This window comes from Pseudorca crassidens, chromosome 15 (assembly GCF_039906515.1).
Source record: "Pseudorca crassidens isolate mPseCra1 chromosome 15, mPseCra1.hap1, whole genome shotgun sequence".
NCBI lineage: Eukaryota > Metazoa > Chordata > Mammalia > Artiodactyla > Delphinidae > Pseudorca > Pseudorca crassidens.
Window position 1 is genome coordinate 50,807,134 of NC_090310.1, and position 15,135 is coordinate 50,822,268.

Consider the following 15,135-nt stretch of genomic DNA (forward strand, 5'->3'; position numbering starts at 1 on the left):
AGATGACTCGTTTAGAAGCTAAAAAGCCCTCATTCTGTAGAAGTGAGCCACTGACAAGCGAACGAGTGAAGGCCACCCTCTCTGTCTTGAAAGGCATCGTCACATCCTGCTATGGCCCGGCAGGCAGGCTGAAGCAGCTGCACAACGGCCTGGGGGGCTCTGTGCGCACAACCTCCCAGTCGGCAGCCCTCCTCGCCAACCTGCCAGTCACCCATCCCATTTTAAAGATACTGACAACTTCTGTGCAGAATCACGTGTCCTGCTTCAGTGACGGCGGCTTATTCACAGCCATTCTTTGCTGCAACTTAGTTGAAAATGTTCAGAGAATAGGTTTGACACCGACCACTGTCATTAAGTTAAATAAGCAGCTTTTGATCCTCTGCATCAGTTACCTAAAATCTGAGGCCTGTGGTTGTCGAATCCCAGTCAACTTTAGTAGCACTCAGATCCTCCTCTGTTTGGTGCGTAGTATATTAACAAGTAAACCTGCCTGTATGCTCACCACAAAGGAAGTCGACCATATCAGTACTTTGATTCTGAGAGCCTTTCTGCTTATAATTCCAGAAAATGCCCAAGACCACATCATTTTAGGAAAGAGTATAATTGTCCCTTTAAAACATCAAAGAGTTATAGATTCTACTGTGTTACCTGGAATACTTATTGAAATATCAGAAGTTCAATTGATGAAGATATTACCTATCAAAAAATCAGATTCCTTCAAGGTGGCACTCTTTTGTGTGTCTTTATCCGGAGACCTTTCTGATACTGGAGAAGGAAATGTGGTGGTGAGTTACGGAGTTTCTCTTGAAAATGCAGTCCTGGACCAGTTGCTTAACCTAGGAAGGCAGCTAGTTAGTGATCACGTAGATCTTGTCTTGTGCCAAAAAGTTATACACCCATCTTTGAAGCAGTTTCTCAGAACGCATCATGTTATTGCTGTAGACAGAGTTGGAGTGGCTGTGATGGAACCCCTGAGTAAAGTGACAGGTAAAAAGCACTCTCAGCTTTTGCCCCTTATGGTTAATAAATCACACTTCTTTTGAGCAAAGATAGTCTTGGTGTGTGTCAACTGTTAACATCTTGAACAATTTGAGAAGCCACCAACCTCACAGTGTGTGTGTATCATTTCTGGTGGTTTCTGGAAAAGATCCTGCATTGTTCACTTATTAAAAATTGAGTGATGAGGACTATTTTCTAGGTATTTTCCAGCCCCAAAATGTACTGCAGAGTCTGTCATAATCTAAAACTATTAACCCCCAAACATTTTACAGATTATTGAGAAATCTAACATTTTCATAATCACATAAAGTCTTTCATACTTGAAACAAAATTCTTCTACTTGAGTTTTACAAAGCTCTTATTGTATTCAGAAGGTAGTTTTGCAACTAGAATATTCACTTTTATCTAACTCCAACAAACAACTGTACTTCTGCCTAAATGGTGCTTCCTAATTAGGGGTGTGTGTGTGTGTGTGTGTGTGTGTGTGTGTGTGTGTGTGTGTGTGTGTGTGTCCTTTACTTTCAGTGCTTACAACAAGCCTGGTCCACAGAAGGGGTTCTAAAATGTTTGTTGAATTAACAATAATATGTTTATTAACATACAGAATTATAACAGGCAAGAAATTCACCGTATTTCACAAACTCAGCAAAAAGAAGCAAATAGAAGTTTGGTAGTCACCTGCTAGAGCCAAAGAGAAATGACAGGCTGAAAAGTTCCTGATTTGAGTCACTTTTCAGTATCTCTTTAACTGCATTGACAACCCATCAGAAAGACAATCATTTCATTCAGATCAATTTCAATTCGTAAGTTATTAGACTTAAAAGTTTAAGTCTAATAAATTTTGTTAAAACTGTTAAAGTTGACTATTTTTAGTCTTATTATAAATCATCGAAAAGGAGAAGGATGAGTGCCAGTACTGAATCCCTAAGATCTCTGGGCTATTGCCCTGCCTCTGTAAGACTGTCAAATGATCGTTAGTGGAAATTGTTAAGAAATAACAGAAAATCATTCTTTGGAACTCATTGGTAATATTGTGGGTCAGACCCATATCCTTAAATATTTACTGGCTTTTCATGAGTCAGATGATTTCCAGTTGTGAATATTGAGTATTATAGATTATGTAGTCAGTTTTTAAACTGAAGCATTTTTCCATAGAAACAATATAAGTGGGCACTGGGTTTCCACACCAGCCCACAATTGATATTTTATCCCATTTGTAACTAGAACATGGTAGAACATGAACTGACCTATTTTATTTGAAAATGGATATGAAAAGTTATGTGTTTTCCAAGTATTTGCAGTTGATTCTTTGGAGTGTTATCAGATGTTATCTAGGAGTGTTATCAAGAGATCGCAGAGCTGACAGTGAGATTGGGGAGAGTGTCAATGTTTTTTATAGACATGCCCTGCCCTGCTTCCCCAAATTATGTATGTGTAATGTTATGCAAAGCCACAGCTGCAGTCTTGGATCTCGGGAGCAGAAACTTTTTGAGACACAAGGGAAAAGGGGGGAAAAAACTATACCAGGCCGATGGTTCCGGTAAACTAATAACAGGTGAAGTATGTTTGGGACCTAATGCATCTTCTCTGGTGTATCTAGGTTAACATTACCTCCTTTCTCCCCCTTCAAACAAAATTCCTCTTTACTGATGATCTAGGTTAAGTAATGGGGTTATTGTGCTTGGTTGACTTGTGGGTATGAAGCTTGTCATAGCTTACAGAGCATTTTTAACATTTGGTTTGATTTATTTGTGAAATAGACGTGATTATCCCCATTCTGGGAAAGCCCACCCAGAAGAGTTAAATGACTTGCTGCACATCAGAGGATAATCAGCGGGAAAGGGGATCCTCTCCTTACAAATTCTCTGTTGGTTCCACCCTTGAAATTATACAAGATGTAGAGTTTTGTGGGTTTTTTCCTTAAATTTTAGATCCCTCAAGTATTCCTTATTCTTTGAGAATTCAGAAGTAAAGAGGAAAGGGTATTCAAAGAAGTGAAATTGTTCATGATTATTTTCTGGTTTTTTACAAAATTTTTGAGCTGCACATATTTTTAGACATAATTATTTTAATCCCATTAGTTTCAAAGAGGAAACTGGCCCAAGAAGGTACATTGCTAAGAGTTACAGTTTTAATCTTAAGATTTTAAACTAGTATTGTTACTCCTTATAGGTTTGTGCCATTTCTTACATAACTACTACATTTAGAGATTTTTAGAAACCTTCAAGTCATCCTAACTTCTCATTCATATTTTTATTAATTTATGTTTTGTAAAATTTTACTATTTTACCTGTACAGGAAGGAGGGCAAAATATAATCAAAGAATAAGAAAATGAAATAAGAATGTCACATACTTTATTTTGGCATAATTTAGGTAGTTGTTTACATGCAAACAATTGTTAGGCAAAAAGAAAAAAAAAAATTCCTATATGTTCACTAAATGGAGCCCCAAAAGAATTCAACTACACATCTATTTGCATAGCTTACTTTGTGTGTTCTAAGGTAAAAATCATAACACCTTTAGAAAATGACCTGTCTCCTCACTTCATCCTCATTCCAGATTAGTGGGGTTGTTAATTTGGGGTCTCTGATCCCTGCACAGGCTTCCAGGGTTCCTGGACTTCCTGAAAATGTACGCAAAATTGTGTGTGTCTTTTTTTGGAGAGTACAAAATAGCTAAACATGTTCAAAGACGTCTGTAAACCAAAAGAACCTCTGCTTTATTTGCATATGATTTTAATGACAGAATACTACTTATTTCATAGGTTTAAGAAGATGCATCTTATTTCTTTATCCTATATTTCATATCTTAAATGATATGCTTGTGGGGCTTTTATATTGGCTGGGAATAAATATTGTAAATGATTGTATGCTCCATCTTCACTCATCCATTTTGTGTTTTCTAAACTTTTTTTAAAAAATAGGAACAAGGCCTATTGGTTCCTTGGACTCAATCTCTCCCAGTAGTTATGGAAGTGTGAAAGATTTGTGCACTGCAAAATTTGGCTTCAAACATTTTTTTCATCTTATTCCTAATGAAGTAACTGTCTGCAGCTTGCTTCTCTGCAACAGAAATGACACAGCCTGGGATGAACTGAAGGTAAGTAATAAACTGAATTCCACGTCTAGGGGCTGAGGCAGGGATTAAATAATCACTCAGACAAGTGCTATAATTTTTTTTCACATCGGTGAGCTATGCTTTTTTTTTTCTTCATAACTTCCCTAGGTTGTATAGAAAGCAAAAACAACAAAAATGTGAGAATTAAAATTACAAGTAAACTGATTGAATTGCCTGTGATACTACAGAAGCTTGGCATGTTGCCTCTTATTATTTCTAGTATTTTACAAGCAATCTGAAAGTCCTTGATGGGGACTTTTCTTAAGAAATTAACTTCAATTGTGTACTTGTTGATGCTAATGTGTATGAATAATTCACTTAGCAATAGGTTCCCCAGTTATACCCATCATCCACCTCTTAACAGCATGTTGTCCACGAACAGCAATAACACATGCAGCTTTTATACAATGGAAGCGATGCCCTATGGCATTGGTCACAGACTTGAAGAATGCATGCTCAAGGATCTATCCTTGGTGAATATTCAAGGTCTGTGTGTTTTTATTACTGCTTGGTTGGATCATTTCCATAGCAACTTGAAATAAATTCTGTAGCATTTATACAGCTAAGTTATTTAGACTGAAATATTTTTTGGTAGAAATATTTGCATACCTTGCTGATCCAGTTCTTGTGTTTGTGAATCTCAATTTGAAGAGCTAAATATATATGAAAGAGGATATTAATCCAGACCATGAAAACAAACATCTGGCTAAAGTATTTTCTTTCATCTCTTTATTATTTCATCTTTATTATTCCAAAATGTATTCATCACATGACAACCTTAGTGACACCAGTTTTGTTCTTCTGCAATTAAAATCAGGCTCTTTGAGACCACTCTCTAAGTTGCCTTGAAAACGTGGTTATATTTCTTTGTGTTTCTGATGTCAATGTCAGATACTGGTGATTCGTTTCTTTTTTAGCTCACGTGTCAAACAGCACTGCATGCTTTGCAGTTAACAATCAAGGAACCATGCGTTTTATTAGGAGGTGGCTGTACTGAAACTCATTTGGCGGCATATATCAGACACAAGGTAGGTTAGATAGTCCTTCTTAAATTATCTGAATTCTCAGCAACATTCATTTTATGAAATAATAAGCTAAATCATAACACTCTGGAGCCTCTAATGCTTAATTTCTCAGTAGTCTTAAAATCAAATATTGTATTTGAAAACACTCGAGGAAAATAACACTTGCAAATATAAGGTAATATCTTTATCACAATGATTATTAATCCAACCTTTTAGCAGGTGATCGCATTCTTTGAGTATTGTCTCTACCGCCTCTTGAAATGAGCATTCTGTTAATGGGAGCTGTCATCTTAGAGATCTCAAGTGCTGTGGTACAGTAATAATTGATATTCACTATGAAAGTGTTGAGATTCTATAGAATACTTCAGTACCTTCTGCATCTTCAAGAAAACACTTAATTTCATTTATTAAAGCGTGCTAATTATTAGACTCTATTATAATTTTTAAATTGGTTTTCATTTATGATATATTGATTCTATTAACTAGAATTGTTTTATTAATCTATGAAACTCCATTTCCTGACAGTAAAGTTAGTGCATTGTAGTTCTTATTAATTATTTCATTAACACTGACCTACTCTATTTGAAAATGGATACAAAAATGTATGTGTTTTCCAGGTATTTGCAGTTGGCTCTTTGGTTAGTCAGGAGTGCAGAGCTCCCTGGGATGCCTGGGATTGGGTGTAAACGTTTTTCATAGACGTGCCTTGCCCTGCTTCCCCAAATAATTTAAAATCTGTTTGGGGATAAAGCCCATTCATGAAAAGTTATTGGAATTTACATTATGAAAAACAAACCCATTGCCAATCTATTGATGCTGAATGGATGGTCTGCAAATGGGACTGAGTAAACTAGAATAAGTCTTTTGGAGAAGGAAGGTGTTTTGAGTAGGATTTTAAAGAAACAGTATAGCACTGAAAATATGGGGAAAGAATATGCCATAGAGATGATCTCATCTGGTTCCAACCTCCTGGGAAAAAGAAAAAAGTGGTCACTGTTTTTAAGTAGTTAGGATATGGGTTTTTAACTATCATTCAAGTATGAGTTTGCTAATATATTACTTTTTCTATCATGAAATTTCTAGGATAAACTTTTTAGAATGGTGGAAAAGAAGCAAAGTTGTATAACCTTGTCATTAATTTAAAAAGAAGAATAGTTATTTTTTAAACATTAATGTGAAAATGACACGTGCTTAAATGGTTTTTGTCTTAATAATAATACATGTATTCGCATTTTAAACAAATCTCAAACATTTGCCAAGCATAAATAAGTACTTCATCTGGGACATTAGTCTTCCAGAGGTTCCTCCCAGATGTACAGAAGCCTGTGATTCACATATTATACCTTGTCCTTCATGTATTAAGGAGGCAGTACTGGGCAGTCCTTCAGAATAAGTTGATGGTGGGGTTTATTCTGAGTCGTTCATTCTGATAACATGACTGGTAGAGAGCATTTTTACTACAACAACCAGGTTAAGGGATTAGCCTGACCAGCTGGCCCATCCATGCCCTTTAGCCTTGCACCAAACCCCTATGAATAAGGGTCTGATCAAGTATTTTTCAGAAACATTTTTGCATATTAATTGCTCTGTTCTGTGTTTTCAATGGTTTTGTTGCTCTTTAGATGCGTAGCGAGCCGGAAGGCATTCTTAGAGATGACGGATGTACCCAGACAGAACTCCAGCTGATCGCTGAAGCATTCTGCAGCGCACTCGAATCTCTCGCTGGCTCTTTAGAACACGACGGAGGTGAAATTCTCACTGACGGGAAGTATGGACACTTTTGGTCAGTTCAGGCTGATTCTCCCTCTGTTGTGAACTGGCCAGATTTGCTTTCAAGATGTGGCTGTGGACTCTACAGCAGCCAGGAAGAACTTAGCTGGTCCTTCTTAAGGAGTGCTCGTCTTCCTTTTGTGCCTCTAACCTGCCTTCCGTGTGAAGCCACGGACTCAGCTGGCAACCTGACCTTGGACTGTTTTACTGCAAAGCTTAGTGGCCTGCAGGTGGCTGTGGAGACTGCCAATTTGATTTTGGATCTTTCATATGTCATTGAAGATAAAAACTGATGTAAGAGAATAGCATGTTTATATTACAAAAAGAAAAACTAGTGACATGTCAATAAGGAAAAATATTGAGTGCATGTGTTGTCTCTCAAAGACCTGTTCTGCATATTGGGATTGATGATTCATAAATTTATAGATTCACATATTTAAGAAAAAAAGAATTGATTCTTGAATACCACATTATTATACCACAGAATAATAAAAATATGAAGCATTGTTAAAGATACGGTAATTATCTAGCAGTTTCCACAGATACCACTGTACATTGTTCTAAATTTCTGTTCTCATTATTTTGACGTCATTCTGAGAGCATAACAGAATTCTTTTTTAAATCCTATGTTCTTGTTCGGATATACTTATTACAGATATTTTTTAGTTCGTAGTAATTACATATGTTTAAAACTAGATTCCAAAGTATCACAAAGCATCTAGTGCATACTGCTCATTCAGAAGAAGTATTCAAACTACACATTCAGTAAAATTTCTGGGTTCTTCAACTGAGACTATATCATTCACTGGTTGGGTAATTGATGTAGGAGCTGGTCTACCTACAATTGCTAGTTTGTATCACGGTTCTTCATTTTTGTTATTTTGATGAAATGTGTAATCAAGGAAAAATATAGATTTATATAGTAACTAAGCAGCATAGAGAAAAGAAGTGGAAAAACTATTTCTCTAATTTAGTCAAGAGTGCCAAAAAGAAACTGGCACAGCTCTCATATTCAAAGTAAAGACATGTCATATCAAGGAATATAATTTGAATTTTATGCAAATGCAAGATGTATTGATAAATTGAAGAAGAAATACAGAATGTAGCTAGAAGAATCAGTATGGAGCTGTAACATGTTATATTAAACTTTAGGAAAACATCTTGAACAGTTTGGGAAAATTAAACAACCTAAGAGTCAATGATCAGATCTATAGCCGTGATAGAGGGAGATAGAATGTTTAAGCAATTTCCTCCAGTATTCTTGTAATCTAAAAGAATTTTTATCCTGAGCCAAAGAAGAAATTGCAGTACAAACACAGCAGTGCAATATATATTGAAAAATCAGCTACACTACAAGCTTCATAAAATATTTCTCTAAAATTTCATGTCTTTTATTATTAGGGTCAGTCTGGCAGAGTGGTAGGCAGCCTCTGAGATGGCCCCCAGTTACCCACTGCCTCCTAGTTTTCAGGCCCTTGTCTAATCCCCTCGGTTGAGTGTGGGCTGGATGTAGTGACTCCTTTGAGTTTTCCAGTTCTCAGTTGGTGAACAGGAGTGTCTTAGGGCAGTTATCCTGTGCCTGATCTATCACTGTATATTGGGACATAACTTGTCTTTGTGGGTCTACAGGTGGAGAGGAACTGTGCTCCAGGAGCTGCACCTAAAGAATCACACACAGGGAGCCTCACCCACCCTGACCTGACTTCAGTCATGAGATTCTGGACTTTGAGCTGATGTTGTAACGCCATGAGAATTTGGGGGATCTGGGAAGGGTGTGAATGTATCTTGCATGGGATGGGCAGCCTCCAAGATGGTCCTGCCTCTTGGCGTACACACTTCGGGTGTGGCTGGGACCAAATGACTAGCTCTTAATGAGTAGAATACAGCAGAAGTGATGGGCTGTCACTTCCAATAGTGGGTTGTCAAAACAGGCTTCTCTCCTTATCTGTCACTTGCTCACTGTGACGGAAACAAGCTGCCAGGTTGGGAGCTACCCTCAAGAGAGGCCCACGTGGCAAGGGACTGAGGGAGGCTCCAGCCAGCAGCCCACAAGGAACTGAATCCTACCAACAAACACAAGAGTGAATTTGGAAGCAGTTCCTCCTTAATAGGCATCAAGATGAGTTTAGCCTCTATATCATTGCAGCCTCATGAGACACCTTAAAACAGTGGATCTAGATAAACCACTCCTTGATTGATTTCCTGACCCACAAAATCTGTGAGATAATAAACTTTAAGTCAAGTTTGGGGTGTTATTTGTTATGCAGCAATTAACACCTAATAAAGGCAAGAGTAAAGCTTATTTATAATTACATACTGAAAATTTGATCACACAAGTGGAAAAAAGCATTCTTGATGCCATGCCTTTGCATTTTCACCATCATTCCAAACATAAAGGCAGGGTTCATCACACATGTTTACAATGGGGTTTTTATATTCACTTAAGAAAGGGTGTCACATAGAAATATGGGAATTATCCTGGGTTCTCAGGATAGCCATTTTTAGCTCTGTCATTTTTAACTTTGCCTTAAAATTCAATTATATTCCTTGGTGAAATACAATTGCTCTCATTTTGAGTATGTCATAAATTTGTTGAAATATTTTTATAAATTCATGTTTCCTGAAGTTGTATACAATCCTTAGTAGAAAACACTGGAAATAAAAAAAAAAAAAAACTGTCTTAATAGTTCAAGAAAATCATCATTCAAACTCAGATGGTAAAATACGAGATGAAAATTCTTGATGAAAATAATTTCAGAGGAGCTCATTTTGACAGAAATCAACAACAAACTAGCAGCTAAGTTAAGCCTTGGGCATTGTTTGCTGACAAAGTAAGATTGAAGTCTGAATATTGCATTATGTTTCCTAGGGCAACAGAACAGGAAGCCCTGATAGCTACAAAAAAAGGAAAAGGAGAATCATGCAGGAAAGAATGAAGTCAGCACTGCTCAATACTTTTGTGGGACTCACAGGACACGTCTCATGTTTTATTATTATTAATTAGTAAAGTTTCTTGAACCATAGGATTAGCATCTTTTTAATCAAAAGAGGTTAGGATTTTGGCAGCATAGAAAAAAAAATTGGAGAACACAAATTAAAAGACATTTTAAGTCAAAATACTCATTTAATCTTATAAATACCCAATTCCTTAATTCTTCCATTTATACTTGTATCAGAGAATCTTTATATGTTAGACATTTAAATCAACTGTTAGAGTGGAGTATTTTCCACAGGATATTTAAATTATTATTATTAGTTCTTTTTTATTATCATAGATATTCTTGAACCCAGTTTGTATAATCAAAACTTTTGGGGCCTTCACGTGATAGAAGAGGACTTTTAAGTACCCTTATAAGACCCATCATATTCTGTATTCTTACATTGTTGAACAGTTTTTTGGATAACTTTAAAATAAAACAATACTGTTTATAGTCACATAAATTATATAGGTTACTATTTAAGAGTATCATGTACAAAAATCACTCTCATAATCAATGCAGGGCCTGTCAAAACATCCAATTAGGTTATTCATTTCTGGTGATCTTTGGGGAATAGTCAAGGAGACTAAACATGTCTTATAGGTCCCTGTTTCAGCTGTATTGTATAAATAAATCTATCTCTTAATCTGAAGGAAAAGGCAAGTTTGAACATCTGATACCTTTATAATTTTTTTTCATTAGTTAAGTGTTTCCACTTAGTAACTATAGTGTCCCATAATCCTTGGAAATGTTTGCCATTCACCTACAAAATTTGAGTTTAGATGCATCTAAACTCAATGTTAGCCTGTATTTTTGGATTACAAGTAGATTTATATGTTTCTTTATTAAGAATATAGTAATACTCATATAAAAGAGAATGCAATCTCTGAAAACTATTTGTATATGTAGATCAACCCGTTTGTTGGAGAGAGAATTAATAGACTAGATGTATTAAAAGCAGTGGAATACCATTATCTGTAATAAATTGTGACTTAAGAGGGAAATGAAGCAACCTGACAATGTTCTATTAAGAATTCACATTGGGGAAACCTTTATAATAAACATCCTATTTTATTTAGCCCTGTAGCTTTTGTTTGAAGCATTGTGACTTCATTTTGAGAAATGTCAATTGATTTCTTTCTGTTTGCCAGACACAAAAGTCAATGGTGTTGAAGATTTAAAAAAAAAGATTTGTTCACAATCCCTGACTTCAAGGAGTTGATCATCTGGCCGGCAAGACATATTTTTTAAGTATTATTTTCCTTTCTTCTTTCATAACATTTTGTAACAGTAGAAATTTTGGAAAATATGAATCTGACATACACACACAAAACAAAAACAAAGTCAAGAGTAGTCCTACTACCCAGAGATGACCACTGCTTACATTTTATGTGCATCTTTTTGGTTTGTCCTCTGTGTACAGTTTTCCAAAAATGTGATCATATAGGATGTTGTTTTATAATCTATTCTTTTTACTTAATATGTCATGAACATCATAATCATGTATAATAATTACACATTCTTCTACTATATCAGTTTTAATACCTGAAGAAATTTCAGTTGTAGAGATTACAGTCATGCCTTGTTTGATTGTCCTTCACTTTATTGCACTTCACAGATATTATGTTTTTTCATAAATTGAAAGTTTGTGGCAACTCTGCATCGAGCAATTCTATTGGCCCCGCTTTTCCAACCACATCTGCTCACTTTGTATGTGTCACATTTTGGTAATTCTCGCAGTATTTCTAGCTTTTTCATTATTATTATATTTGCTGTGTTGATCTGTGATCAGTGATCTTTGATGTCACTATTGCAAAAAGATTACAACTCACTGAAGGCTCAGATAATGGCTGGCATATTTTAGCAATAAAGTATTTTTTAATTAAGGTATATGCAATGTTTCTTTAGACATAATGCTATTGCACCCTTAATAGACTACAGTATACTGTAAACATAATTTTCATACATACTGGGAAACCAAAAAAAACTGTGTAATTTACTTTATTGCAGTTCTTGTTTTATTGTGGTGGTCTGGAATCAAACCCTCACTATATTTGAGGTATACCATACCTGTGTATCATAATTTAGTCAATGAGCTTTTATTAATATACCTTTAGACTGTTTTCAATTTTTGTGTTAATATAAGCGACAACGCAGCAAACATCTTGCATATATCCTTTTCCCAGATCCCTGATTATTTTCTCAGAGTGAATAAATAGAATTAAGATTCCTGGGTCCAGCTGTATTTGAAATGGAAAGGCTATTAATACATATTGTCTAATTGTCTTCTAGAAATGTAGCATCAATAAACTTCAACTACACTGTGTGAAAGCTCTCATTTTTCTGAACTTTGGTCAACACTAGTTATTATCTTTGCCAATCTAATAGCTGAAAATAAAATCCTTTTTTTAATCTGCATTTTCAAAATTATTAATAAGGAAGATACTGTTTCATACTGCTGTTGATGTTTCATACATCATTGGCCATGTCTTCCTTTTTTTAGTCAAATGTTAAAACAGGCCTTCCAAGCCTTACTTTCTATCAGTAAGTTTACCTTTCTCTTACACATTTTTATTTTTATATTTGTTTTCTCATATGGATTATTAAAGATATCTATGTAGTAGAGAGAGAAAATTTTAAAGCAAATGCATAGCCTCTCTTAGGGTCTCAATTTTCTAAACAGTTTCACTTGCCCAAAGCTAAACATGGTGATTTCTTAATGGCCCAGCTTTGTACATTTCTTTTGATTTGTCACTTACAAGCAGCCATCTATGTAGTATGATGAATTTTAAATAGTAGCCTCTGACTTTTTACTATCATCTAACTCTTTGAACATCTATGAAATGGGATGGTGTAGTAGTTTCCTAGGGCTGTCATAACAAATACCGCAAACTTGGTGGCTTCACAGAAATTTATTTTCTCACAGTTTTGGAAGCTAGAAGTCTGAAATCAAGGTGCTGGCAGGGCTATACTGCCTACAGAGGCTCTAGGGAACAGTCATTCCTTGCTCTCCTAGTTTCTGGTAGCTGTCAGCAATCCTTGGCATTCCTTGGCTTGTAGACACATCATTCCCATCTCTGCCTCTATCTTCACAGGGCCTTCCCACCTCTGTCTCTCAAATCTCCCTCTGCTTTCTCTCATAAGGACACCAGTCTTTGGATTCAGGGCCCACCCTAAATTCAGGATGATCTCATCTCAACATCCTTAATTACATCTGCCAAGACCCTATTTCCAAATAAGATCGTATTCACAGGATGGGGCAGAGGACTTAGACATATGCTTTGGGGGGTACACCATACAACTCACTACAGACAGTAAAAAGATGCCAAGATGTAAATCCTTCTTCCCCAGGGCTACAGCGGCACAGAGAGTGAAGTCTGTCCACCTTGGACAGAGAGCATCAATGCCAGGTTTTACCACCAAACATTTCAAATCGTTTCTCCTTTTATTGTTGTCCTTTAATTAACAATCATCTTTTTTGTAGGGTACTATTTCCTTGTCCCCCTTTGTCCCCTTAAATCACCCTATACCTGACATTCTCTGTTACTCCCCTTCTCTATCTGCACCATCATCATGCTTCCACTCCTGCCCCAGGTGTCACAGATAAACTACCCATCAGGTGTCGAAAGGCGGGCATGATGTACTGTGTAAAAGGGACCGTGATAAATAGGTCTTTAGTGATGCAGTGGTAAGTTCTGGGGAGAAAGGTGGCACTTTATAGTCCTGTGATTAGGTCTTGGTCTTTTGGTGAGCCTCTGCTCCTGGACTGTGAACTTCACCAGTGCTTCTCAGGGTTTTCTCCCCTTAGGTGAAACGACGGCTAGAACAAGAAGCAACCTTGTAGGATTAAGCCTTGAACCTGTGGAATCTGCCACTGTCTCTCCAGGTAGAAAGTGTAAGAATTGAGTTGAATCGTAGGACCCTGCTGATATCTGGAGAGCTGCTTGTGGGTGTGGGGAAAGCTACCTCTCCCACCCCCAACACACACACACACACACACACACACACACACACACACACACACGCTCACACAAATTTGGTGATCAGAGTGACCTATCACAGATCTAAGAGGAGTTTGTTCAGCTTTTTACTTGTTTGGATGTAGCGGTGACTCCTAAATTCCTTACATACTGGATGAGAAACTAGAAGTCACTATATATATATTTTTTTGGGGGGGGGGGTTGGTACGCGGGCCTCTCACTGTTGTGGCCTCTCCCGTTGCGGAGCACAGGCTCCTGACACGCAGGCTCAGCGGCCATGGCTCACGGGCCCAGCTGCTCCGCGGCATGTGGGATCTTCCTGGACCGGGGCACGAACCCGTGTCCTCTGCATCGGCAGACGGACTCTCAACCACTGTGCCACCAGGGAAGCCCCACAATATATATATTTAAATGCTCAAATTCACTAGTAATCAAACTTTAAAATAAAATAACTTCAGACGCCTATCACAAGCCCAGGATATCACCTGTACTTTTGACCAACTGGCTATAAATCCTATAGATTGGAGGTCCCAACGACCCCATCCCTGGGTTTGATTAATTTGCTAGTGTGACTCACAGAACTCAGTGAAACATGTTGCTTACTAGATCACCAGTTTATTACAAAAGCATATAACTCAGCAACAGCCAGATGGAAGAGATACATATGACAAGTCATGGGGACAGGACACAGGGGTTTCATGCTCTCTCGGAGAGGGCTATTCTCCCCAAATGCCACATGTTCACCAACCAGGACGCTCTTAGAATCCTGGCCATTTGGGTTTTTATGGAGGCTTTGCTACATCGGCATGATTGATTAAATCCTTGGCCATTGGCAACTGATTGGACCTCCAGCTCTTTTGCTCTCCTTGGAGGTCAGGGGGTGGGATTTATATGGATTTTTAAGTATTTCACTGCTCTGTTGCTAGTTTGAATAGAATGATTTTCCATTACTAAATGCCCAATATTTTATTTCTATATTTTTGGAATACCATGAATACTGTTCACTGCTAATAAATCATAGATACTTTTTCGATCTATGGGTTTTTCTTTTTCACATATAACTTTTCTAAAATTGGAATGTGTCTTAAAATCAAAGTATACATTATTTGGGTGTCTTTTTACCCCCCACAAAATAGTTACTATTAAGTTGATGATGTGCTTTATAGACTTTCACGGATTTGAGGAAATAAATATATCAATGCAATCTGTATAGATGGAAGGAGGCATGGCATAGGCTTTTGAGAATTCTGGTGTTTTGAAAGGGA

General features: G+C 36.9%; 1 protein-coding gene across 2 annotated transcripts; it reads left to right on the forward strand.

Moving 5' to 3' along the window:
* The first annotated feature begins 1 nt into the window (after position 1).
* MKKS (MKKS centrosomal shuttling protein) lies at positions 2-12,302 on the forward strand. 2 transcript variants are annotated; one of them, XM_067707482.1, is made up of 5 exons: positions 2-987; positions 3,924-4,099; positions 5,035-5,145; positions 6,765-7,206; positions 8,542-12,302. In XM_067707482.1, the coding sequence occupies exons 1-4, from the start codon at positions 3-5 to the stop codon at positions 7,203-7,205; spliced, it is 1,713 nt and encodes a 570-aa protein (XP_067563583.1). In that variant the 5' UTR covers position 2; the 3' UTR covers position 7,206; positions 8,542-12,302. The 2 variants fall into 2 exon arrangements, with proteins under 2 accessions (XP_067563583.1, XP_067563584.1); XM_067707483.1 differs by having other exon boundaries at positions 11,042-12,302.
* Positions 12,303-15,135: the final 2,833 nt, after the last annotated feature.

Coding starts and splice junctions, on each gene's coding strand:
- MKKS (XM_067707482.1), top strand. CDS start 3: ATGACTCGTTTAGAAGCTAAAAAGCCCTCATTCTGTAGAAGTGAGCCA. Junction 988..3,923: donor ACCCCTGAGTAAAGTGACAG/GTAAAAAGCACT, acceptor TTTAAAAAATAG/GAACAAGGCCTATTGGTTCC. Junction 4,100..5,034: donor CAGCCTGGGATGAACTGAAG/GTAAGTAATAAA, acceptor TTTCTTTTTTAG/CTCACGTGTCAAACAGCACT.